The sequence below is a fragment of the Loxodonta africana genome, chromosome 7, assembly GCF_030014295.1.
Source record: "Loxodonta africana isolate mLoxAfr1 chromosome 7, mLoxAfr1.hap2, whole genome shotgun sequence".
In the NCBI taxonomy this organism is placed as follows: Eukaryota; Metazoa; Chordata; class Mammalia; order Proboscidea; family Elephantidae; genus Loxodonta; species Loxodonta africana.
This window is the reverse complement of record NC_087348.1, coordinates 47,651,889-47,679,661: the sequence shown is the minus strand read 5'-3', so window position 1 is coordinate 47,679,661 and position 27,773 is coordinate 47,651,889. Positions and strand designations below refer to the sequence as shown.

Sequence of the window (27,773 nt, the reverse complement as noted above, 5' to 3'; positions counted from 1 at the left end):
ATAAATTGCAGGAACAGTAAAGTTCCTGTTTGGAACTATAGGAGGAGAATGTCTCCCAGGGTGTAACAACCCTGAGCTTCAGCTCTTGTGTGGTATGGAAAAGACCGAGAAGTTCCCACAAGCCCCCAAGGGAGGAAGAGGAGTTCACTGAGTGTCTAGCTGGGGAGCTGCCAGAGAAGGTCACCATTGTAGCAATGGGGCTGAGTGGCCCAAACCAGGGTCAAAGAGGAGTCATGGCCAGATCTCAGGAGTATCATAGCGCCAGCAAGAGCTGGGGATGAGCCAAGCCAGCAGGGAGGGCCATAGAGTCCCACTGAAAGTGAAAGAGAACATAGCGCAAAGTTACACAAGTTACAGACCTTAGCACCAAATGTCTGCAAAACACCCAGGGATGGGAAAGACCCACCACACACAACTGAGGACCAGCTGGAAATCACAAGTCCCTGCTTTGTCCCCATGCTTGAAGGCATGCAAGCCTCTAAGACAGAACCTTGGAGAGGAGAAAACTGATGAGAGGAGGAGGGAAGGAAGGAATAAAAGAGTCACCCAAAAAAGAGAATATTCCTGAAAAGATCACTTAAAGTATTTGATTGGACTGAATTCATTTTCCCCCCTACTATCCAGTGAGATCTGTGGGTGGGGCTTGAGAGGAAAATCACATCAGTTACAGAAAAGAATGAGGCTACAGCTTCTGGGCATAGCTAAATCTAGTATAAGTAAAAATGGGATTCCATTTCAGATGCTATGAAAATATATCATAAAGATTTATGTGAGTGCAAAGTGGGGGCTTTGTGCTGGATCTAGAGCATGAGAACCAGAGGGGACATTAAAGATGATCTAATTGCTGGTAGTTTCCTCTGCATGTGTCTGATTTGATGGTACCACATCCCTCCTCTCTCAGCCCATCACCCACCAAGCTCCAAGGACTGGTATCATAAAGATGGCAATGGCTTTGTCAGATGCATCATTTGGGAATTATAACTCATTTAAAAGGGTTGTCACCAATTCATCGGTCCCCATATGTGTAGTACAGAGAAACAGCATGCAGGAATCAGAACCATAGCACATTTGTTTCGTGGGTCACAAGATAGCCCTTGTTTTATTAAAATATTTACAGAGGATTGAGAAGGAAAAGGATCGTGTCGAACTGTGGCAATGTGCACCAAAGCATGTACCTCCTCCAAGCTCCGCTGTCCTGGGCTGTCCTGCAAGTGGCTCTTTGGAACTTGGTCTATCTGGAGCCTTAGAAGTAGCCTCATGAAGCCCAGTCCTCCTGGTCAATCCTTTCTCAACCAGAGCTGACCATGACATTGGCACCACTGAAGGGTGGCAAAGGCCCCCAGGTCAGTTGAATGGGAAAGTTTTCTTTGCTATCCCTATTGTCTTTTTTGAAAGCCCTGGTTATCTTCAAATAACCAAGCAATCAGGGGGCACAGTGGCTTACCAGAAGCCAATCTCAACTTGGCCTCCATTGAGTTTTGTCCCTGAAATCAGAAGCCTTGGCACAGCTAAAGTCACACTTCAGGTCCACACTGCATTAGGCAACACAGGTGGCACACAAGTTCAGGTGGACGTAGGGAAAGCTTCTCATGGAGCTTGAGACTCATTTCATGTTTCTCTCTATCCAGTCTTTAAAAGGCAGCACCTTTGTGAAGGCTGTGTAGAGGCTGTGGCTGCATGTTTTATCATAGCTCCAGCTGACCAGGCCCACCAGGTGCCAGCTCGGCTCAGGTGATGCCTGTCCTGGAAGAGACACTGCTGCAATGCCTCCTGTCTCTGCCAGGCAGATGTTAGAAGGGGCAGTGGGGTCGTGGCTGGCACAGAACATGTTATCTGTGACACTTACTGGGATACCATGGTCTTCATGCTGCTCCTCACACAGCAACGAGTCCACCACCCTGACCACCCCCGAGCGCAGTGTGTCATTCTTGAAGCCAGGGGTCCTCATGTCCGCCAAGACATTCCAGCCAGCCACGGTGATGCGGGACTCCTGGAAGGAGGTGCTGAGGTCACGGGCGGCTGCTAGGCAGATGGGCTGTACTCGGGTGCTAATGCGAGCCTTGTCCAGGAGTTTCAGGATGGCCATGTCAGAGTCGAGCAGAATGGGATCATAGTTGGGATGCAGAATGATAGCAGAAATCTATAAACACAAGGAACAGACAGCCAGGGTGAGCAGCCAACTCCATGGTGGACAAGAATAGGCTGGCCCTGAGGCAAAGTTATCAGGAGAAAACGGCTAAGAGATAGCTGCAATTATTTGAAGTTACTTTGCTCAAGGGGTCATAGAAAGCAATTACTCTATTTCCAAGACTGTTTTTGGTTTAAGCTGCAATGCCTGCCAAGGCCTGGCAAGGTGACTAGATGGGGAAGGGGCTGCAGAGCACAAGAGTGCACACCCATCAAAAGTGGGCAGTGTGTCATGCAGAAGGGGGCCAGGATTCTAATTGTGCCAGAGAATCTAGGACTCCAGGTTTTTATCTGAAGCTTCCTGGTTTTTTTTTTAATGCTGGCAAATAACTGATTTAAAAAAATTATGTCGGGGCCATCAAATCACAAACCCTCGAAGGCTACCAGTTTGCAACTTCTGGTCTGCTGTAATCACTTCAAGTCAGTGAAATGGAGATACACCCAGAATGCTCCAAGAGACTTTTCCACAAAGTCTTCTCTGATAGTCCCAATCCTTGCTGATCACTCTCTTTGATAAAGGCTTCTAGGAGCTAACATCTGTGTTGCCCTGTATTTTTTTTTTTTTTTTAATGTAGTGCTCAATTACTGCAACTACATTTGGGCGCATTTCCTCAGGGCTTTAGCTATGCTGCACTGATCACAGTATACTGGTCTGTCTTTCTCACTAGACTGTAGGCACCTCAGGGCAAATTTTTTTTTCCCTATATGCAACTATTCTCAGTGAATAAAATGAATCACATTGTGATTATGGGATTATGGATGGACAGATGGATGGATGGACAGGTGGGTGGGTAGATGGGATGGATAGATGAATAGATGGATCAGAGACAGGGAGAAAGTCAAGTAAGGAGGGAGAGAAGGATATTATAAATTGATTAGGGGTATCTTGGATAAAAATCTGTGTCCTCAATGCCTAGTATAGGACCCTAAATGAGATAGGTAATTAATACATGTTTGATGATCATAATGATGTACCTTTGTCTCTACTCTATTTTTAAAACAAAGAGAAAAGACTCTATGGTCTTTCAAAATGCCCCTTTCTAGTATTTGTCAATAGAAAACACTGAGTGCCTACCATGTGTTGGGCTCTGAGCTAGGTGCTAAAATATTAAGGTAAGAAGAGTGTCACACAAACCTTAGACTTAGAGACACAAACAAACTAAAACTCAAAGGATGGAAAAAAATATATCAAGCAAACAATAAGCAAAAAAGAGCAGGAGTAGCAATATTAATTTCTGAAAAAAGAGACTTTAAACTTAAATCCACCACAAAGGATAAAGAAGGACACTACATAATGATAAAAGGGACAACTGACCAGGAAGATATAACCATATTAAATATTTATGCACCCAATGACAGGGCTGCAAGATACATAAATCAAATTTTAACAGAACTGAAAAGTGAGATAGACACCTCCACAATTATAGCAGGAGACTTCAACACACCACTTTCGGAGAAGGACAGGACATCCAGTAAGAAGCTCAATAGAGACACGAAAGACCTAATTACAACAATCAACCAACTTGACCTCATTGACTTATACAGAACTCTCCACCCAACTGCTGCAAAGTATACTTTTTTTTCTAGCACACATGGAACATTCTCTAGAATAGACCACATATTAGGTCATAAAACAAACCTTTGCAGAATCCAAAACATCAAAATATTACAAAGCATCTTCTCAGACCACAAGGCCATAAAAGTGGAAATCAATAACAGAAAAATTAGGGAAAAGAAATCAAATACTTGGAAAGTGAACAATACCCTCCTGAAAAAAGACTAGGTTATAGAAGACATTAAGGAGGGAATAAGGAAATTCATAGAATGCAACGAGAATGAAAATACCTCCTATCAAAACCTCTGGGACACAGCAAAAGCAGTGCTCAGAGGCCAATTTATATCGATAAATGCACACATACAAAAAGAAGAAAGAGCCAAAATCAGAGAACTGTCCCTACAACTTGAACAAATAGAAAGTGAGCAACAAAAGAATCCATCAGCCACCAGAAGAAAACAAATAATAAAAATTAGAGCTGAACTAAATGAATTAGAGAACAGAAAAACAATTCAAAGAATTAACAAAGCCAAAAGTTGGTTCTTTGAAAAAATTAACAAAATTGATAAACCATTGCCCAGACTGACTAAAGAAATACAAGAAAGGAAACAAATAACCCGAATAAGAAACGAGAAGGACCACATCACAACAGAACCAACTGAAATTAAAAGAATCATATCAGATTATTATGAAAAATTGTACTCTAACAAATTTGCAAACCTAGAAGAAATGGATGAATTCCTGGAAAAACACTACCTACCTAAACTACCACATTCAGAAGTAGAACAACTAAATAGACCCATAACAAAAAAAGAGATTGAAACAGTAATCAAAAAACTCCCAATAAAAAAAAAGCCCTGTCCTGGATGGCTTTACTGCAGAGTTCTACCAAACTTTCAGAGAAGAGTTAACACCACTACTACTAAAGGTATTTCAAAGCATAGAAAATGACAGAATACTACCTAACTCATTCTATGAAGCCACCATTTCCCTGATACCAAAACCAGGTAAAGACATCACAAAAAAAGAAAATTACAGACCTATATCCCTCATAAACATAGATGCAAAAATCCTCAAGAAAATTCTAGCCAATAGAATTCAACAACATATCAAAAAATTAATCCACCATGACCAAGTGGGATTTATACCAGGTATGCAAGGCTGGTTTAATGTTAGAAAGACCATTAATGTAATCCACCATATAAATAAAACAAAAGACAAAAACCACATGATCTTATCAATTGATGCAGAAAAGGCATTTGACAAAGTCCAACACCCACTTATGATAAAAACTCTCAGCAAAATAGGAATTGAAGGAAAATTCCTCAACATAATAAAGGGCATCTATACAAAGCCAACAGCCAACATCACTCTGAATGGAGAGAGCCTGAAAGCATTTCCCTTGAGAATGGGAACCAGACAAGGATGCCCTTTATCACTGCTCTTATTCAACATTGTGCTAGAGGTCCTAGCCAGAGAAATTAGGCTAGACAAAGAAATAAAGGGCATCCGGATTGGCAAGGAGGAAGTAAAATTATCTCTATTTGCAGATGACATGATCTTATACACAGAAAACGCTAAGGAATCCTCCAGAAAACTACTGAAACTAATAGAAGAGTTTGGCAGAGTCTCAGGTTACAAGATAAACATACAAAAATCACTTGGATTCCTCTACATCAACAAAAAGAACATCGAAGAGGAAATAACCAAATCAATACCATTCACAGTAGCCACCAAGAAGATAAAATACTTAGGAATAAATCTTACCAGAGATGTAAAAGACCTATACAAAGAAAACTACGAAGTACTACTACAAGAAACTAAAAAGGACCTACTTAAGTGGAAAAACATACCTTGCTCATGGATAGGAAGACTTAACATAGTAAAAATGTCTGTTCTACCAAAAGCCGTTTATACATACGATGCACTTCCAATTCAAATTCCAATGTAATTTTTTAATGTGATGGAGAAACAAATCACCAACTTCATATGGAAGGGAAAGAAGCCCCGGATAAGTAAAGCATTACTGAAAAAGAAGAAGAAAGTGGGAGGCCTCACTCTACCTGATTTTAGAACCTATTATACAGCCACAATAGTCAAAACAGCCTGGTACTGGTACAACAACAGGCACATAGACCAATGGAACAGAATTGAGAACCCAGATATAAATCCATCCACATATGAGCAGCTGATATTTGACAAAGGCCCAGTGTCAGTTCATTGGGGAAAAGATAGTCTTTTTAACAAATGGTGCTGGCATAACTGGATATCCATTTGCAAAAAAATGAAACAGGACCCATACCTCACACCATGCACAAAAACTAACTCCAAGTGCATCAAAGACCTAAACATAAAGACTAAAACGATAAAGATCATCGAAGGAAAAATAGGGACAACATTAGGAGCCCTAATACAAGGCATAAACAGAATACAAAACATTACCAAAAATGACGAAGAGAAACCAGATAACTGGGAGCTCCTAAAAATCAAACACCTATGCTCATCTAAAGACTTCACCAAAAGAGTAAAAAGACCACCTACAGATTGGGAAAGAATTTTCAGCTATGACATCTCCAACCAGCGCCTCATCTCTAAAATCTATATGGTTCTGTCAAAGCTCAACCACAAAAAGACAAGCAACCCAATCAAGAAGTGGGCAAAGGATATGAACACGCACTTCACTAAAGAAGATATTCAGGCAGCTAACAGATACATGAGAAAATGCTCTCGATCATTAGCCATTAGAGAAATGCAAATTAAAACTACGATGAGATTCCATCTCACACCAACAAGGCTGGCATTAATCCAAAAAACACAAAATAAAAAATGTTGGAGAGGCTGCAGAGAGATTGGAACTCTTATACACTGCTGGTGGGAATGTAAAATGGTACAACCACTTTGGAAATCTATCTGGCGTTATCTTAAACAGTTAGAAATAGAACTACCATACAATCCAGAAATCCCACTCCTCGGAATATACCCTAGAGAAATAAGAGCCTTCACACAAACAGATATATGCACACCCATGTTTATTGCAGCTCTGTTTACAATAGCAAAAAGCTGGAAGCAACCAAGGTGTCCATCAGCAGATGAATGGATAAATAAATTGTGGTACATTCACACAATGGAATACTACGCATTGATAAAGAACAGTGAAGAATCTGTGAAACATTTCATAACATGGAGGAACCTGGAAGGCATTATGCTGAGCGAAATTAGTCAGAGGCAAAAGGACAAATATTGTATAAGACCACTATTATAAGATCTTGAGAAATAGTATAAACTGAGAAGAACACAGACTTTTGTGGTTACGAGGGCGGGGGGAGGAAGGGAGGGTGGGAGAGGGTTGTTTACTGATTAGTTAGTAGATAAGAACTGCTTTAGGTGAAGGGAAGGACAATACTCAATACATATAAGGTCAGCTCAACTGGACTGGACCAAAAGAAAAGAAGCTTCCGGGATAAACTGAATGCTTCAAAGGTCAGCAGAGCAAGGGCGGGGGTTTGGAGACCATGGTTTAAGGGGACTTCTAAGTCAATTGGCAAAATAATTCTATTATGAAAACATTCTGCACCCCACTTTGAAAAGTGGCATCTGGGGTCTTAAATGCTATCAAGCGGCCATCTAAGATGCATCAATTGGTCTCAACCCACCTGGATCAAAGGAGAATGAAGAACACCAAGGTCACACGATAACTAAGAGCCCAAGAGACAGAAAGGGCCACATGAACCAGAGACATACATCATCCTGAGACCAGAAGAACTAGTTGGTGCCCGGCCACAACCGATGACTGCCCTGACAGGGAGCACAACAGAGAACCCCTGAGGGAGCAGGAGATCAGTGGGATGCAGACCCCAAATTCTCACAAAAAGACCATACTTAATGGTCTGAATGAGACTAGAGGAATCCCGGCGGTCATGGTCCCCAAACCTTCTGTTGGCCTAGGACAGGAACCATTCCCGAAGACAACTCATCAGACATGGAAGGGACTGGACAGTGGGTAGGAGAGAGATGCTGATGAAGAGTAAGGTATTTGTATCAGGTGGACACTTGAGACTGTGTTGGCATCTCCTGTCTGGAGGGGGGATGGGAGGATAGAGTTGGAAGCTGGCAAAATTGTCACGAAAGGAGAGACTGGAAGGGCTGACTCATTACGGGGAGAGCAAGTGGGAGTACGGAGTAAGGTGTACATAAACTTATATGTGACAGTTTGACTTGATTTGTAAACGTTCACTTGAAGCTCAGTAAAAGTTAATTAAAAAAAAAAAAAGAGTGTCACAGCCACTGCTGTCATGGTGCTTGAAGTTTGTTGAGTCAGAGACCCGGTTTCCTGGTTACAGCCATCTCTTACCCGCAAGGTCTGGATGGTTTTTTCATCCCGGTCATCATCCCTGTAGAATTTCCCCAAGACGACTTTGAGGTCTGCTGTCTTGATCACGGTGACCTTCCCCAGTTCCGTGACGCAGTGGGCAGCAACCACCACAGTGCGCTCATTCACCAGGGCACCACTGCACACCAGGAACCATGTGCCCTTGTGCAGACTGTCCCCATGCGCCCCACTGGTCCTCCTGTAGATGGCCACCTGCCATGGCCAGCGCATGCCCTGGGTCTTCGGAGCAGTGATGTTTTCAATTTTCCCACAGACTAAGGAGGAAGCACAGGCTCAGGAAGATGAACTCCTATCTTTCCTATCCAAAGAAAAATGTGTTGCCAAACCAGGACAGCACAAATCTGGAGAGGTGGGCTCTATGGGCATGATGACCACCAAACTATCTAACCTCTCTTTCTCCCCTTCCTTTAAATATTAATCAGCCATGTTGATGTGTTTGGTTGTAAAGTCTGGGGTTAAAATTGGAGGCTTTGTAGTCAAATGAAACCTGGGTTCCAATCCCAGGTCTGTACTTAGTAAGACTTTGGGCAAGTTGTGTAATCTTTCAGATCCTCAGCTTTCTTGCCTGTAGAGTGGATATAGTAGTTACAATTGCTTCATATGGTTCTTGAGGAGACTGAATGAGATGGTGCACATGAACATTTAGCACGGACTCAACACATCATGCTTGTTAGTGTACATACGATGACCACAAGGAACTAAGCAGTACTGTTCTCCTTTGACAAAGAGGATGGGGAACGTACTTAGTATGTGCAGGACCTTATTCCACATATCACCTCAATAATCCTCACAATATATTGCCTCAATAATCCCCACCATAACCCTTATGAAGTAATTAATATTATCCCCATTGGATGATGAGTGTGAAAACTGGGGTACAGACAGGGTGACCAAGTTCACAAATCTAGAATCCCTCTGGCCCCTTTTCTTTCTTTCTTTCTTTCCCCTTTCATGTTTAATGACTGTTCTCTCTCTTTTCCCCAGGTAAATCCTACTCTCAGGAATTGCTGATAGAATTATCCCCAAGAAACCATTCCCCCCCCAAAAAGATTTATTGAGTTAATTTCTCCCAGATAGTAAATGTAAACCAAGAGAAGGAAACATAACTGTGGAATTATAGATATCAGCAAGGAACAGCGCTGAAGGACCATTCCTTTGGGCAAGGAGTCTTTCCCCAAAAATCTTCAACAGTGATTAATGGCTTTTTACATGCAACCATGCAAGATGGAAGCTGCTTCACCCCAAAGATGAGCCTCAACTCACTAGGGATGCAAGATGGTGCCCGCCCACTCCACTTTCCAGTTTTCAGACAGGTCCTCCGGCTGCTGCCCAGGCGGCGGTAGAAAGGAGAGATGCACTCGTACTGGAGCTGGGTGTGCAGATGTTGGTACCCAGCAGGCAGGTCTCCAAAGGGAAGAACTGGCTTCTTGGTAGGGGCATCCTGCAGTTTCTGCTTGCTGACTGCTGCTGAGTACAGCTGGTGTAACGGTGTCTCCCTGAGTCAGGTATATGGGCCCAGAGAAAGCAGAGTGAAAGACAGCCATTATGATTCCTTTAGCATCCACGTCAATCCTCATGTAGATAGATATTTGGATACAGAAGAAAATAATGACTACCTCAGCCTGTTTCCCTCTCTCTCTCTCGCTCTTGCTCTCGCTCTCACACACGCACACACACGCGCACACACCTCCAGTCTAGCACTGAGCCAATTCTCTTAATTCTCTTGCATGCCTCAGCCTTCATTTTATTTCCCAATTTCCATTTCTGGCATCCGTCCAGCTACTTAGGATTTTAACCGAAGAGGATAATGTCTGGTATAATAGCTGTTATCCAAAGGTATGCTTGTACATGTACAACAAAAAATTCATTGTGAAATTATACCAGAAAGGGAGTTTATTTGAAGGAGAGCGATCCAGGCATATTTTTTTCTCTAAACGTTATCATAATGAGACAATATCAGGAATTGACTTGAACTAAACTGTGTTGATACAGTAGCTTGATTTAGCAATTAGCACTGTAATTAGCACACCTCGGAGAACACAACTTTCTCTCAGGGTACATTGATTGAGAGAAAAAGAGAGCTTTGTATGTAAATGTGAAAGGACATATTAAATGAGCCCTGAGGTTGGAGCCCCCAGAGATCACTTGGGGAGACTTGCACACGTTTCTACAGCTCATGTTCATTTTGTATTGGTGCATAATGACTGTGAACCGGAAAGGTGGAATTCCTGTAGGAATTGATGTTTTCCTCCTTGTTTAATAGATGGAAAAAGGAAGCACAGAAAGGTAAAGGGCTAAGTGGGGGCACTTAAGGGCCCTCAGTAAGGTAAAATGGTACCCAAAATAGAGCTTAGCAGTCATGGTTACCACCCTGCTGTCTCTACCACACCATTTTATTATCATCTTAAGAAATATGTTTTATGTATCTGCCCAGTACTTAACTCAGAACAAACATTCTATTCACACTGATTTTATTCAACACATCTTTAGCTCATGTTTAGAGCCAGGTCTGCGGTTCAGGGAGCTTTTAAACTTGTAAACAAGCTCATCTCATAGATGTTGAAGGTCTACATTGCCTTGGTAGGCTCCTGGGGGAGCCTGGCTGCTGGAGATCAGCAGACTCCCCACTCCAGCAGCCTATTGGCCTGAAGGATACTTAACACCAGTTTCTAGGCTTGTTTTCCCATCTACTGAGACACATGGCACCTAGTAACCTAGCTTCTGATTCTAATTGTTTTAAAATTGGGAAGCCCCCTGGTCTTCTTGGGTAGCTCAGGGGCTCCTCTATAACAAGTCTCCTTCAGAAAAACTGGCTTGCTCTACTTCGTGGAGAGTCCAGCCACAGGTAAATCACAAAGATCAGAAAAGTGGGCAGAATTTGGATTCCACTGTCGCTGCTCCCAAGGAAATGCCTTGCTTGAAAAGGGAAAGACAGAAATGGAATGAGGTAGCCCGAGAGGCTAAGAGAAGCACCGTGTTTCTCCTGACTGATGGCTATTCCAGGCCACTTGATTGGGGTCAGCTCTAGCCACTGGGATTCACTGTTGCTATTTCTAACATGAACTTAGTTAAAGCCTAGTGCATCAGAGAGCAGACCCTGATGTAAGACATTAGATTTTCATCCTGGCTTTGCCACCTCTCCTAATAATGTGCCCTTTGGCAAGTTACTTAACTTCTCTGCAACTCAATTTACCCTCTGTAAAATGGTAATAATACTTGTAACTACCTTTGAGATTATACAACCTACTGCCATCCTGTCGACTACGACTCATAGGGACCCCATGGGGTTTCCAAGACTAAAATCTTTACAGAAGCAGACTGCCACATCTTTCTCCCTCAGAACCCCTGGTGGTTTTGAACCACTGACCTTGCCATTAGCAGTTGATTACTTTACTCACTGTACCACCTATAAACCAAAAAAACCAAACTTGTTGCCATCGAGTTGACTCCAACTCATAGCAACCCTATAGGACAGGGTAGAACTGCCCCATAGAGTTTCCAAGGAGTGCCTGGTGGATTTGAACTGCCGACCTTTTGGTTAGCAGCTGTAGCACTTGACCAGTATGCCACCAGGGTTTCCCTTATACCACCTATATAAATTAAAAAAAAAAATTTTTTTTTAGTGAGGATTAAATGAACTAATACCGTAAATCGCTCAGAACAGCAACTGGCATATAAAACCCAGTGCCGTCAAGTCGATTCTGACTCATAGCGACCCTATAGGACAGAGTGGAACTGCCCCATAGAGTTTCCAAGGAGCACCTGGCGGATCTGAACTGCCGACCCTTTGGTTAGCAGCTGTAGCAACCACTACACCACCAGGGTTTCCAACTGGCATGTAGCAAACAATAAATGTTAGCCATTCATATTGCATTTCATTCTAACACCAATCCCCAAAGACAGATGTTATTATGATTATCCTCATTTTTTCCAAAAGAGGAAACTAAGACTAAACAAGTTTAGGAACTTGCCCAAGAATATCCAGCCCTAGAGAGAGATGAAACCAGGTCTGTAACCTTTATTTATCCATCTAATTTATTCATTCAATAATTATTTATTGAGGGCTATGTGGCAGATACTGTTCTAGGCTCTGGGATCCAGCATAGACAGAACGAATAATGTTCCTGCACTTGTACAGTACCTTACAAACAGAAATTGAAGAACTCAACCAAAAATGTATGTAAAGGACAGGTGGTAAGCGATGCTAAGATGAAAGCTGAAGCATATAATAAAGGCTGGTGAATGCAGGGTAACGAAGTCTGCTCAGCATTTAGGTTGGGGTGGCATTGCTATTTTTAAAAGGGTCGTCAGGAAAGGTCCCTCTGGCAGATGACAACTGAGCACAAGACCTGAAGGAAGTGAAGCATTAAGCCTTGCTGATATCTGATGGAAGCAGGTTCTTGGCAGAAGGAGACACAAGTGTAAAGGCTCCAAAGCATAACTGTGTTGGAATAATACAGGAAAAGCAAGGCATCTGTGTGGCTGGAGTAGGGAAGAGTGAGAAGAAAGGTAGGAAATGAGATCAAAACAGTATTTCCTCCAAAATAAGGAAAGGAAAAGTATAGGTGGGCCTATTCTCTCACAGCCAGGTGATCGTCATTTCTGGCTTTCCAGGAGAAAGGCTGGACGTACCGGAGGTTCCCACCCCTCATCACAGCTGGTCATTGATCTCTAGTGCCTGGACTCCACCAGCCTATCTCTCTAGTTGGTTGCTACCAAGACCATCTTCCTAAACCATCTCCAGTTCTCCAGTTGCCATTGAGTCAACTCCAACTCATGGCGACCCCATGTGTGTCAGAGTACAATTGTGCTCCATAGGGTTTGCAATGGCTTTTTTTTTTCGAAGTAGACTGCAAGGCTTTTCTTCTGAAAAACCTCTGGAATCCCATCTCCTTAGAAGCTGCTATAATAAACACACAGTAATTTCAGTAAGATCTAAGTATTAAAATAGAGTTCCTCAAAGATCATCTTGAAGTTCTGTCTCCTACCAACATCCTACTCTCCCATCAGCCAAGGAAATTTGTACATCTTCCAACAGTTGCTACCTCGTGGCTTAAGACAATCGTCTAATGAGCCTCCATCAAGCAAGCCCTATTCTTTTATAACTAGTCAGCACTGAATGTCCCTAAGAAACTCCAGACTGTCTTTGGCCAAACACCAGTGGAAACAGGGGATGGAAGGGGAAATATTCATTCACTTTTAAAGCAGAGTTAGATGTTTCAACCTCACCTTGACTGAACCTGCACTGGAAGAACTCTTCGTCTCACCAGGTCTGAGATCTTTGGTTCTCGGCAGGCTAGAATAAAAAACAATGCTGCGTAAGCCTTTTCAGTATTCACTGTTCGTGTCTATCAGCTCAGATTCATAACTGACCACCCTTCCCGGGCACCTGGAGCACATTCCTCCAGGTTCTCAGAGGAGAGACATACCAGCCAAGCTTGGACAGATCACTTAGAAAAGGGCATGCTGCCTTTCACCTAAATTGACAACCCTCTGCAGAACTTAAGTACACACCTCTGAAAAGAGAAACTAGCCAGCTGCTCCAGGTGGGTGATTTGGGCAAACGGCGGTTAATAGATTAGGCTTATCTGTTCACGTAAATAGTATTAACAAACTTGATCGAAGTCAAAGTGAAGTTTCTAAAATGCAGCCCAACAAAAAGTAGATGGCTCTTGTTTGAAGCCAGACAGCAGCATCCACCATAGGCAAGTCTTGGGTAATTGAGTTCTCCATGTACTTTCTCTGCAACTACGTCCCCTGACAATCAATCATTTGAGGGCAACTCAAAGCCCAGTTTAATTGTGCGAAAGTTTCTTTTTCTTCACAAGTGAAAAGGAACCTTTCCCTTCTCACTTTCCCAATCAAGCAGCCAACATTTGTCTAATTAGCAACCTAGAGAACTTTGGTTGTATTAATTTAGAAAACAAGAGTTGACAAAAAATCTCCAAGGATGTATTTAACACCATTTCCATACTTAATGAAATCAAGAATCAGAGTCTGTGCTGGTGGCGATGAAGGTCGCTTCTGGCTGAAGTCTAAAGTGATTTATTCCCTTAACAAACCACTCTCTTGCATTCTTTTACCAATGATTCATGTTGTTGACAAACACCCAGAAGGGAAAGCAGAGAATTGAGGCAATTATCTGGATAATCTAGGCCAAGGACATGCTTTTCTTCCCAGTAAGCAGCCAAATAATTCTGACCTGCCCCCAAAATAGAGGGACTGTTGACCTGAGGCAACCAGCAAATCAATTTAGTAAGAAACTACTCATTCCCACTGCCAAAGGGTAAGGTTCAAACTTCTCTACACGACTTTCCATTTTCCTGGTTCAACCTGCCTTTTAAAATTTATCTCTCAGATTGCCTTGCTTTGAATTTGCCATGATTCTTTTACTTCTGCCTATACCTCTTCTCTGTTCCTTTATCTTCCATCTGAAATATTATCCCAGCTCCTCTTTACCTCCACAAATTCTTCCTAGCTTTCCTTCCTGGCTCCAAACCTACCTGCTTCATGCAATGTCCCTATTGCAGGCAACACTGACCTCGATCTCTCCTTTCTCTGAACTTCTACTCCTCATTTGTTGTTCCTATAACTCTCCTTTGGGGGTCTAAGGGTTTACTGTCTTTGTTTTTAAACATCTTAACATCTCAAACCTTCCCCCTCAGAGACTTGCAGGAAGATGCTGTTTCTATTTAGTTCTTTTCCTTCTCTCACACTAACTTCATAGCAAATATAACCAAACCAAACCCATTGCCGTGGAGCCAATGCCGACTCATAATGGCCCTATAGGACAGATTAGAACTGCCCCATATGGTTTCCAGGGAGCGCCTGGTGGATTCAAACTGCCAGACCTTTGGTTAGCAGCCATAGCTCTTAACCACTATGCCGCCACGGTGTAACTTGATAAATGCTTATGTTGTCTCAATTCTACTCTTGATTTGCATAAATGAAACACTGCCCTGTACTTAATATTGGATATACAGTAGATAAATGTCACTTTAAAAACACTTATTAATTGCCTCAGTTCTCTCCTTGGATTTGCATGTATAAAACTCAGCCCTGTCATCTTTCCTATGTAGCTATGCTAACTACATCATTCTTCTTAATCACATCGAGATGTCATAATTAGAATAAACGGGTCCTTTCGAGGTCCAAAAAAGAAGCAAATACTTTTAGGAATGGTTTCCAACTTAAGAGTTATATATGGTTGCAGAGGGAACTTAAGAGAGAAAAAGTGCTTTTCTAGGGACTCAAAAACATGCTTTGAAGCTACCAGAAAGTCCAGAAACTCCAGCTATTTCTATAGACTTCAGAAAAATCTGTAAGTTACCTTTTATGCAGATGGGCTGTTTCCCTGACCACACTCCATTCTGCTGGCAAGTTCTCTTCTCGTTCCCACTGAGAACATATGAGCTGTTACAAAAGAAGGACACAACAGTGCCAATTTTTGCATAGCGTCCATTGATAAGTCCGGGGCCTCCTGTTATTTTCTTGTACCCATTGACTGGGCCCCCAGGGTCTGAGCAGTTTCTTTCTTCAAGGACTAAAATTGAAAATAAAGAAAAGGAGAGCTATTAAAAAATTATTGAAATAAAAATTCAGTGATTGGAAGCTTCCCAAGAGAAGACTCATAATAGAAAATGCATATATTAGACCTGTTTTCCCCTTGCTTTAATGATTTATTCTTAAGTTGAGAAGCAGCTCATTCCCTATATAAATAAATTTGACACCAAAACTGTCTCTCTGATGCTCTTGTTGATTTCCTTCTCAAATTGTGGGAACAGGGCATGCCTGGACAAAAAAAACATTTCACTGAGATTTTATGATCGGTATACAGGGTGGATTTTTCTTTTTTTAATACAGGGTGGTTGTTTTTCAGTGCATTACCTCCTTCATTCTCTAAAGCCTGAGCAATTAAACAAGATTATTCAGCTTCCAAGGATCCCAGGTGGCCCAGGGGTTAAGGGCTCGGCCTCTAACTGTAAGGTCAGAGGTTTGAACCCACCAGTCACTCTGCAGGAGAAAGACGTGGCAGTCTGCTTCTGCAGAGTACAGCCTTGGAAATCCTATGGGGCAGTTCTACCCTGTCCTATAGGGCTGCTGTGAGTCAGAAGTGACTCGAAGGCAATGGGATTCTGCTTTCTCTTTGTGCTGTACTCAGAAAGTAAAACTGACTAGAAACAAGAGCACATACATGAGATACATTTAGAGTTCATGTTTCACCTTCATAAACACAAGTGTATTGAAAATTATAGCTAAAAACACTAGAGAACTATATAGTAAAGACGCCCTGGTGGTGAAGTGGTTAAGACCTACTGTGACCTATGGCTGCTAACCAAAAGGTCGGCAGTTCAAATCCAGCAGCCACTCCTTGAAAACCCTGTGGGGAAGTTCTACTCTGTCCTGTACCGTCTCTATGAATTGGAATCAAATTGACTTGAAACGCAATGGCTTTTCTTGTTTTTTTTTAAATACAGCAAAACCTGTGAAAGCCGGAACCTATATAAGGCAGAAACCTATTAGAGAAGGAAAACTCAATTATTTTCCACTAAAACAAGTGACAGAAAAGTGGTAAGACTGCACCCTGTCAAAGGAGGAAAACTTGCCAGACCCAGAAAAACAAGACAGAACTGTTGAGTTCCAGCTCTCACAGGTTTCACTGTAGAAATGCAGAGATATAACAAATTTCCCTTGATCTATGAACGTAACTTTCAATTTCCATCTAGACACTTATTAATATTATTCACTACAGAGGCATTTTTATTCTTTAACTCATGTTGAACAGCTACTTAAAGTGGAAATGGCATCGCCAGCTATTCTGAGCACTGAACAGGATTTTAGCTATATTCTAGAAATAATCAGATAGGTAACATGTTTTTCTAAAATGGATAATGAACAGAACTGAATATGACTTGCTTAACAGAATAGAGTGAATCTTCTGAAGAATTCAATCTGTATTTACTGAGTTTGGGTTGTTGTTGTTGTTGTTGTTAGGTGCTGTCAAGTCGGTTCAGACTCATAGCAACCCTATGTACAAGAGAAGGAAACACTGCCCCGTCCTGTGTCATCCTCACAATTGTTATGCTTAAGCCCATCGTTGCAGCCACTGCATCAGTCCATCTCGTTGAGGGTCTTCCTCTTTTTCGCTGACCCTCTACTTTACTCCCCCAACATGTCTGTCAGTTTCTCATACTGTGGGGGCTTGTGTGTTGCTGTGATGCTGGAAGCGGTGCCACCGGTATTCAGATACCTGCAGGGTCACCCATGGAGGACAGGTTTCAGCTGAGCTTCCAGACTAAGACAGACTAGGAAGAAGGACCAGCAGTCTACGTCTGAAAAGCATTAGCCAGTGAAAACCTTATGAATAGCAGCGGAACATTGTCTGATACAGTGCTGGAAGATGAGCCCCCCAGGTTGGAAGGCACTCAAAAGATGACTGGGGAAGAGCTACCTCCTCAAAGTGAAGTCGACCTTAATGATGTGGATGGAGTAAAGCTTCCAGGACCTTCATTTGCTGATATGGCACGACTCAAAATGAGAAGAAACAGCTGCAAACATCAATTAATAATCAGAACCTAGAATGTACGAAGTATGAATCTAGGAAAATTGGAAATTGTCAGAAATGAAATGGAATGCATAAACATCAATATCCTAGGCATTACTGAGCTGAAATGGATTGGTATTGGCCATTTTGAATCAGACAATCATAGTCTACTATGCTGGTAATGACAACTTGAAGAGGAATGGTGTTGCATTCATCATCAAAAACAACATTTCAAGATCTATCCTGAAGTACAACGCTGTCAGTGATAGGATAATATCCATACGCCTACAAGGAAGACCAGTTAATATGGCTATTATTCAAATTTACACACCAACCACTAGGGCCAAAGATGAAGAAATAGATTTTTATCAGCTGCTGCAGTCTGAAATTGATCGAACATGCAATCAAGATGCATTGATAATTGCTGGTGATTGGAATGCAAAAGTTGGAAACAAAGAAGAAGGATCAGTAGTTGGAAAATACGGCCTTGGTGATAGAAACAATGCCAGAGATCGAATGATAGAATTTTGGAAGACCAACGGCTTCTTCATTGCAAATACCTTCTTTCGCCAACATAAACGGTGACTATACACATGGATGTCGCCAGATGGAATGCACAGAAATCAAATTGACTACATCTGCGGAAAGAGATGATGGAAAACCTCAATATCATCAGTCAGAACAAGGCCAGGGGCCGACTATGGAACAGACCGTCAGTTGCTCATATGCAAGTTCAAGCTGAAACTGAAGAAAATCAGAGCAAGTCCACAAGAACCAAAGTATGACCTTGAGTATATCCCACCTGAATTTAGAGACCATCTGAAGAACAGATTTGATGCATTGAACACAGGTGATGGAAGACCAGACAAGTTGTGGAATGACATCAAGGACATCATCCATGAAGAAAGCAAGAGGTCACTGAAAAGACAGGAAAGAAAGAAAAGACCAAGATGGATGTCAGAGGAGACTCTGAAACTTGCTCTTGAGCGCCAAGCAGCTAAAGCAAAAGGAAGAATTGATGAAGTAAAAGAACTGAACAGATGATTTCAAAGGGAGTCTCAAGAAGACAAAGTATTATAATGACATGTGCAAAGAGCTGGAGATAGAAAACCAAAAGGGAAGAACACCCTCGGTGTTTCTCAAGCTGAAAGGACTGAGGAAAAAATTCAAGCCTCGAGTTGCAATAGTGAAGGATTCTACCGGGAAAATATTAAACAGCACAGGAAGCATCAAAAGAAGATGGAAGGAATACACAGAGTCATTATACCAAAAAGAATTAGTCGATATTCAACCATTTCAAGAGGTGGCATATGATCAGGAACTGATGGTACTGAAGGAAGAAGTCCAAGCTACTCTGAACACATTGGCGAAAAACAAGGCTCCAAGAATTGATGGAATATCAATTGAGATGTTTCAACAAACAAATGCAGCACTGGAGGTGCTCACTCATCTATGCCAAGAAATATGGAAGACAGCTTCCTGGCCAACTGACTGGAAGAGATCCATATTTATGCCTATTCCCAAGAAAGGTGATCCAACTGAATGTGGAAATTATAGAACAATATCATTAATATCACACGCAAGCAAAATTCTGCTGAAGATCATTCAAAAATGGCTGCAGCAATATATCGACAGGGACCTGCCAGAAATTCAGGCCGGTTTCAGAAGAGGATGTGGAACCTGAGATATCATTGCTGATGTCAGATGGATCCTGGCTGAAAGCAGAGAACACCAGAAGGAAGTTTTATTGACTATGCAAAGGCATTAGGCTGTGTGGATCATAACAAACTGTAGATAACACTACAAAGAATGGGAATTCCAGAACACTTAATTGTGCTCATGAGGAACCTTTGCATAGATCAAGAGGCAGTTGTTCGGATAGAACAAGGGGATACTGATTGGTTTAAAGTCAGGAAAGGTGTACGTCAGGGTTGTATTCTTTCACCATACCTATTCAATCTGTATGCTGAACAAATAATACGAGAAGCTGGACTATATGAAGAAGAACGGGGCATCAGGCTGGAGGAAGACTCATTAACAACCTGCATTATGCAGATGACACAACCTTCCTTGCTGAAAGTGAAGAGGACTTGAAGCACTTACTAATGAAGGTCAAAGACCACAGCCTTCAGTATGGATTACACCTCAACATAAAGAAAACAAAAATCCTCACAACTGGACCAATAAGCAACATCATGATAAATGGAGAAAAGATTGAAGTTGTCAAGGATTTCATCTTACTTGGATCCACAATCAACAGCCATGGAAGCAGCAGTCAAGAAATCAAAAGATGCATTGCATTGGGCAAATCTGCTGCAAGGACCTCTTCAAAGTGTTGAAGAGCAAAGATGTCACCTTAAGGACAAAGGTGCGCCTGACCCAAGCCATGGTGTTTTCAATTGCATCATATGCATGGGAAAGCTGGACAATGAATAAGGAAGACTGAAGAAGAGTTGACGCCTTTGAATTGTGGTGTTGGCAAAGAATATTGAATATACCATGGACTGCCAAAAGAAGGAACAAATCTGTCTTGGAAGATGTGCGACCAGAATGCTCCTTAGAAGCAAGGATGGCGAGACTGCGTCTTACATACTTTGGACATGTTGTCAGGAGGGATCAGTCCCTGGAGAAGGACATCATGCTTGGCAGAGTACAGGGTCAGCGGAAAAGAGAAAGACCCTCAACAAGGTGGATTGTTGACACAGTGGCTGCAACAATGAGCTCAAGCTTAACAACGATTGTAAGGATGGCGCAGGACCAGGCAGTGTTTTGTTCTGTTGTGCATAGGGTCGCTATGAGTCGGAACCAACTCGACGGCACCTAACAACATAACAACTACCTTACCAAGTATGATATCCTTCTCCAGGCACTGGTCCCTTCTGATAACATGTCCAAATACGTGAGATGAAATCTTGCCATCCTTGCTTCTAAGAAGCATTCTGGCTGTACTTCTTCCAAAATGTATTGGTTCGTTCTCCTGGCAGTCCATGGTATATTCAATACTCTTCGTCAACACCATAATCCAAAGGCATCAATTCTTCTTTGGTCTTCTTCATTCATTGTCCAGAGTTTGGGTAGCCACCACTGTGTCAGCCTCCCTGGTTTCTATTCAATCATTTCTTCTAAGAAAGAGGTTCATTTGTATAAAACAGTTCCTAAGCATGCAGTTTTGCATTTGACATGCTTTTTCTTTCAGTAACTATCCCAATTACCTTTTAAACAGCTTATTTGCTTGCCTCCAGGCAAGAAAAAAAATCTTCAGTCAGATAATACTTCCAAAATATTTGAGGATTAAAAATAAATTAATAATTTTCCTATGTGCAGTTTGGCAAAGTGTTTAAAGTGATACAAATTCCTTGCTGTCTAAGATTGCCAATAGACCATGTAGCAGATGATCTCAATGATTCTCAGTGTGCCTTTGGGCCTTGCAATGTGAGTAATTTCTCTAGTGGGTGAATCCAAAACCCCATGTTAAGGGTAAAACCAGAACCCCACAGATGAGTTATTTAAAAATATTGAAATATTATAGAGAAGGAAATTCAATTTTGAAGCTTCAAGTGGACTCAGAAAACCCTAGTTATTATATTTTCACAAATGCCTCTTTGACGTGGGAGAAAGAGACAGTAAAACCATTCTGTGTTACTTTGGTAGTAGGGGGCTATCTTCTTGTAGAATACTCTCATTCAGTGCTGCACATGTAGTTGAGAAGGTACCCACTGGGGCCCTTAGATTGCAATCATCTCAAAAACACGGCTTCTTGTACCTGCAAGTTTAAATGAATTAATTGTCAACATAAAAACTGGGACATTTCACATAAAAACCTGTATTTCTGACTCCTGACAAAATTCAGACCTGGAAATTCTGATCCTAAATTCCCACATGGCAACAATCAACTAGAGCTGAGCAGTGGCTTTCTGCTTAGATGGGGCTGGGTTCTTCACCTGACCATAGTCCCTATCTGGCTCCCTGGTTCTGGCAGGCATTTGAATCTGTGGCCAGTTATTCTATCTAAGGGGTATGATTTGTGCAATTCAAGTGTGGTTCCTCATTCATTTTGAGCTTTGGTAGAGCTTGAGCAAATCAATTCTGTTCTGACACCAACTGCAAATGCAGTTTTATTCCTCTGACCCTAACCACCAAAGCAAAGTCAGACCTCATAAGTTAAAGGGCCCAGTCCTCCAGATTGCCAAGTCTGCCCAAGACTTGAAGATGCCAGCCATAGGCTCAGGGTCTCTCGGCCCTCCCACTTTTGACCTGCAAGGCTTCGAATCTGAGGGTTCCTTCTATCCCCTCAGAATGCCAGCCATAAGCTTGAGGGTCCCCAGGGCTGCCACTCTGACTTCTGACCTGCTAGCCCTCACTATTCCCTTGGGTTTGATAATTCACTAGAACTCACAGAACTCAGAAAAGCACTATACTTATTATTACAGTTTTATTATAGCAAAAATGATACAGTTGAAAAGATGTATAGAGCAAGATGTGGGAGGGTTCCCAACATACAGTGTCCATATCTCAAAGGATATACTACCCTCCCTTATGCATTGATGTCTATCACCAAGCAGGGAGCTCACTGAACTTCTGTATCCAGAGTTTTATATTGGGATCTCATTAATTGAATCATTGCCCACATAGCTGAACTCAATCACCACTCCCCCCCCCCATACTAGGCTTATATGACATAGTGCGTTTTTCTGGTCTGACCAGCTCCTACCTCAGAGTCACCTCATCAGCATATCCTGTTAAGTAGATGTAGTCTAGAGCTGACGTGGATAACAAGGACTCCAATCACTGGGGAAATGCTAAGGTTTTAGAGGTTATCTCTCAGAAACCAAGGACAAAGACCAAATTCTTTGGGTAAAGCTAGCTAAAGCTCCACAGAGCTCATGATCAAGACGGCCACGACACCCCAGACTGAGTGTCATTGCCACAAAAGATAAAAACTTGAAACTAGTCCCAGAATAAAGAAAGAAAACAAAATATACTCTAGTTAATAGGCCTGCACCAGAATATATTCCTGGCTTAGGCAGGTAAACCTGATGGCTGGATTTCTCTCTCCTTGTTAGAAACTGCTTCCATGGTTCACCAGGCTCCCACCCCATGATTCCCATGGATCATATTTCCATTATATTTAATGTGGGGTTGACTATCAGGAACACTGAAAAGTTCTTGAGCCCTTGAAGGTAACAAGCCCTTAGGACAACTCAGGTCCTTTGCTTCTCCCACTACAATACCTCTGCCCAAGAATGAGGACACTACTGTATTTCCTTTATTCTTAGATGCATGTTTCTTATAATGTAACATTTCTGAAATCAGGTCACATATGTACTTTTCACACGGTATTTTTTTTTTCTCATCTACCCAGAAAAGACATCATTAAATCAATGCTGCATCTTACACTTGATGAGATCTTAGGATAGAGTAAACATTATTGTTTGTTTTTAAGTTATTGCTCATGAAATGTCACTAGGGTAGAGCTGAGTGATGCTTCTGAGTTAGGGTCTAAGGGAAAGCAAGACTGTATGACTAAACATCCAGAGAAATACAGACTACAGAAACAGACTTATAAAGGATCCAGATAATGTAGTTATATGACACTAACTTAAAAACTATGCTGATACGTTTAAGAAAATAAAAAACAAGATTGAGAACTTCTGCAGAAAACTGGAAACTTAAAAATAACCAAAGGTAAAGTCTAGAACTGAAAAGAACAATGACAGAAATTAAAAATTCAGTGGATGAGTTTAATAGCAAATTGGATACAGCTGAAGAGTATTAATAAACTAAAAGGTAGGTTAAAAAAAAATCAGAACACAGCAAAAAAAAAAATACAAAAAGATGATAAATGTACGGAAAAATGTAAGGGGGACAGGATACATGGTGACAAAGTTAAGAAATACATATAATCGGCATCCTAGAAGAAGAGGAGAGAGAGAATGGAGTAGAAACAATATGGAGAAACAGCTGAAAGATTTCCAAAACTGTGGAAAAACACCAACCTACAGATTCACAAAGTCCTATGAACCCCAAGCCAGACAAATAAAAAGAAAACCACACGTAGACATATTATGTAAAATTGTTAAAAGTCAAAACCGAAGAAAAAATGTAAAGCAGCCAAAGGAAAAATAAAGACTAGATGAACACACTGTAAAATATGTTATGTTATATAATTTAAAATCGTTATCTCTGGCTTTTAAGATTGACTTTGGCTTGTTTACACTTTTTTTCAAATTTTATAATCAGAAACTGTAAACATTAAAGGTTGTTTATTATTATTTTTTTTATAAAGGATCAAAGTGGCTTGGGTCCTCCCTGCTAAGCCTCTAAACATAGCATTAAATCCTCCATCTCTGATTTTGTATTTCCATACTCTCTATACCCCATGAAAATCTCTTTAGCATTTTACATGATGGTGTAATCTAACTTTTCATGAGCTCACATGTAAATGAGGCTAGTCACTAGACACTGACAGAAAAAGAATGGCCTTCAGGAGCAGACAGGTATGAGCTCAAACAATCATTTGGTTCCCTAGTGTCCAGAATAAGCATACAGTAGGTCCCCACACAGTAAGGTCAGCGTTAAAGAGGAAGACCCTCAATGAGATGGATTGACACAGTGGCTGCAACAGTGGGCTCAAGCATAACAATGGTGAGGATGGCTCAGGACCAGGCAGTGTTTTGTTCTGCTGTACATAGGGTCCCTATGAGTAGGAACCAACTTGACAGCACCTAACAACAAGGTCTTCAATAACTATTCGTTGGTGAGTAGAAAGAAAGGATAAAGAGTAGAATTCGTAGATTTTTCCACTTAATGACCTAGGGCCTGGGAAAATTACGTAATCACACTAAGCCTCCGCAAAATGGGATAATAACCTTTGTCTGGCTGGGCCGGTTTTGAGAAGTAACAAATTACACATAGTCTCCTTTTCCCTTGTTTGCATTTATTTACAAACCACCCAACTACTGCCCTTAAAAATCAATTCTTCAAATTTATATACCATAAAGAAAAATCCACGGAGAAATTTAAGGCCCTATTATTGGCCTGCTTGAGCAAAGTAATTTTCCACTCCATCTTCCGGCCTCCTGGTCTACCTGAGATGGGCTTCCAGGCCTGTTTCACATGCATGTGTGTTGACTCAGAATTCTGAGCACCAACCATGATGGTCTCTGTAATTTCACCTCCCTTAATCCTGTACAATGAAGCTTTAATATTGGATTCCTTTATCAGTCACTGGGCATTATTCTATTTTCTGTACTTTCCAAAGCTGTAGTGTCTCCCTCCTATGATGCTTTTGAAGAGAACACTAAGGTTTCTCCCCTACACCCTTTTCTCTTCCAGTTTAGACATCTACCTGTTGAGATCATAAGCCCATGTGTATCTCATCAGAGCTCCTCCCCAGAGTTAGATTTCAAATTCATCTCTTTTTCTCTGGGTTCTCTTTTACGAAACCTTTATATCTCTCCATTGAACAGATTCACGATCCTTTTCTCTTTGATTTTTCAAGGGCTTTGTGTTTCTTTTCAAATCTCCTCAGTGGGATGGATGTTTTCATGCAAAGTCAGATGAGAATTTAAAACATCTGCATCTCTGGCCTGAATGAGCAGCGAGCTCCTGCTTTGTTAAGTAAAATGTTCCATGATTAATAATAAATAGCACATTGCCCTGTGACTTTTGGGACTCTGCCTGGGACATAAACACACCAAATTTTGAATGCCCTCACATGCCACTTCGTGAACAGAAACAGTGCTTGGGAGTACACTTCTCTGGGGTATTGTTTCAGATAAACACTTAAAGACAGACCTTCTCCACCAGTGTTTTTTTTTTTTTCCTCAGGTCATTAGCATGAGATGAGTCACTGTGACACCTCTTTACAGAAAGATATGTGGATGGCTTTGTGACGGCTCTTGTAGTGAACACTATTGGTGTCCCACCCAGGACCCCTTATATCCCTTTACCAGTTCAGGGCACCCATCCCTCAACTTCTACATGTGTGCTTTTCTGCTGACAACTGGAACCTGCAATCTTCAGAGGGTATGAGTGCCATCTCGCTCATATGGAGAGTGGAGGAGTGCCTAGGACTTTTTTGTCCTCCTCAAACCACCCCCATGGTTGCGTGCAGCCAATGACTGATGGGTGTAGATACAAAAGCCCAGCTCCTCTGCCTGGAGGTATCATTTACACTCCCCAGCATCCATGGGATCAAGGCTGTGTCCGTGAGCTCAGGTGAAATCATACCCTTGTTTGGTTTCTTCCCCTTCCCTATCTTGTACCCCTACTCCTTCACTGGTTGATTCTGGGAATTCCTCCTTCAATAAATCCCGTGAGGCAAATGGTTGGTTCAGGGTCTGTTTCAGGGAGAAATTAACCTAAGAGAGCTCTGTGCTTCAAACAGTTTTCTCAGCCCCGGGCATCAGGCCCTTCATACTTCCTGTGACAAGACCCCAGAGAGGCCAGCTGTCTTCCTTGGGTATGAAGGCCTGTAGGCCCTTCAGCACTCCTGGGAGGTGAGGAGATCTTGGGGAGGATGACTGGTTTGGGCAACTAGAGAGGCCAGATCCTAGTAGGAGGGCTTCTAGCCTCAGCAGATACTCGAAGGCTCCAGGTCAGCCCCATGCCAGCAGAGCTGTTTTACCAGAAGAGATCAGCTGGTCTAAGACAATGGGCTTCCACAAATCAAACAGTGTAGACCTAGGAGCCACAATCAGAGGATTTTCCCTGATGATTTGACGCTGTTTGTATAAAACCAGGGACCTTTATACAATCCTTGGGCACAGAGAAAGCCCTAACAATGACTGAGACTGAATTTCTCAGAAGCCTGAGTTATAAGTCTTAGAGTTAGATTTAAGTTCATTTAAAGCCAATAAAATTATGTCTTTTTTCCCCTCTTACCTAATTTATACACTATGATTCATACTCAATATAATGTAGCTGAGATGGTCAGATTCAGAAGGTGTATAAAAGTGGGCATGATAATGGAGGCATCAGGAAGTATGTCAGGACAATGTGGAGACCATCTTAGGAAATGTGGCTGTTTAGTGCATCCTAATAATACCACATTTTCAGTGTCCTCAGTCAGATCATCAATACTGAATGTGAGAAAGGAAGGCCATACTCTTCATTCCACGGTAGGGAGTAGGCTCACCTCCCCGTGCCCCAGATAATCACAAAACTCAGGCAGAGATCTCAGCCATGCCAAGACAACAGACTTCATTATTTCTCTATCCACCAGAATACCCCTGACCATAAAAATATCTTTCTCCAATTGAATCTAGAATTTGAATATGATACACCAGCCTCTGATGAATATCTGTCTTTTCCTTTTGCTTTGGTCTCAAACCTTTAACTTCAAGTTTGAAAACAAGATCTATAAAAAGCCCTGTGGAACCAAAGAATCCAACCAGTGCTTTACAATTTGAAAGTCCAGCATGTTGCTCTTTAGAGAAGAACTGATAAAGTGTTGTTTGCTATTGATTTGATTGATTCATTTTCTTGCATCATCAAATATTTAATGAGAGTCTCCTTTGTCCTAAGCAGATAAGGCAATCGCAGATGTTTTTCTGTCTACCATGGGTGTTTTCTATTTAAACCAGGAAGTGTAAGAAATGTCAGTTATGGTTCATTCTACTAAGGTAGTTTAGATATCTCAAGGCTCTTCCCAGCCTTGGTGATGCCCTTATGAAAAATTGGTTCGTGAAGAATGCTTTAAGGCCTTCCTTCCAATTACTTATTCCCCCCCAAAAAATCTTCCTCAACCAAGCAACTAGTTAATAGCTCAGCTAGTACTTTAAGAAATGTCATTGTAGGAAAATCATTTTCACTTCTTTGGGCGGAGTAGAGAGATGAGAATGAATTTTTTTTTCCCCCATCAGGAACAATTCATCATAGCAATTAGCACCTTTCTTAACTTTGCTTCCAAAATTAAATCAAAAGATAGGACACTAACTAGAGAATAAACTAAAGGTAATCATTAATCATGGGGCTTTAAATGAATTTAAATAGGGTATAGGGTCTTAGCAAATACCTGCCCCAACAGTTGACTGTAGAGTTGCAACAAAGATTTCATCAGGTACCATTGATTGAACTGGCTTGATAGCACTTAG

General features: G+C 41.6%; 1 protein-coding gene across 1 annotated transcript in view; it reads right to left on the bottom strand.

Moving 5' to 3' along the window:
- Nucleotides 1–1,067: 1,067 nt before the first annotated feature.
- Nucleotides 1,068–27,773, bottom strand: part of PAMR1 (peptidase domain containing associated with muscle regeneration 1) — a 94,887-nt gene continuing 68,181 nt past the window's right edge. Inside the window, exons 7-11 of the mRNA XM_003412280.4 lie at nucleotides 15,463–15,675; nucleotides 13,362–13,428; nucleotides 9,396–9,628; nucleotides 8,094–8,386; nucleotides 1,068–2,140 (exon numbers count right to left, since the gene is read on the bottom strand). Of these exons, the coding sequence (XP_003412328.1) occupies nucleotides 1,604–2,140; nucleotides 8,094–8,386; nucleotides 9,396–9,628; nucleotides 13,362–13,428; nucleotides 15,463–15,675 (1,343 nt within the window). The 3' untranslated portion in view covers nucleotides 1,068–1,603. The remainder of the gene's footprint in view (nucleotides 2,141–8,093; nucleotides 8,387–9,395; nucleotides 9,629–13,361; nucleotides 13,429–15,462; nucleotides 15,676–27,773) is intronic.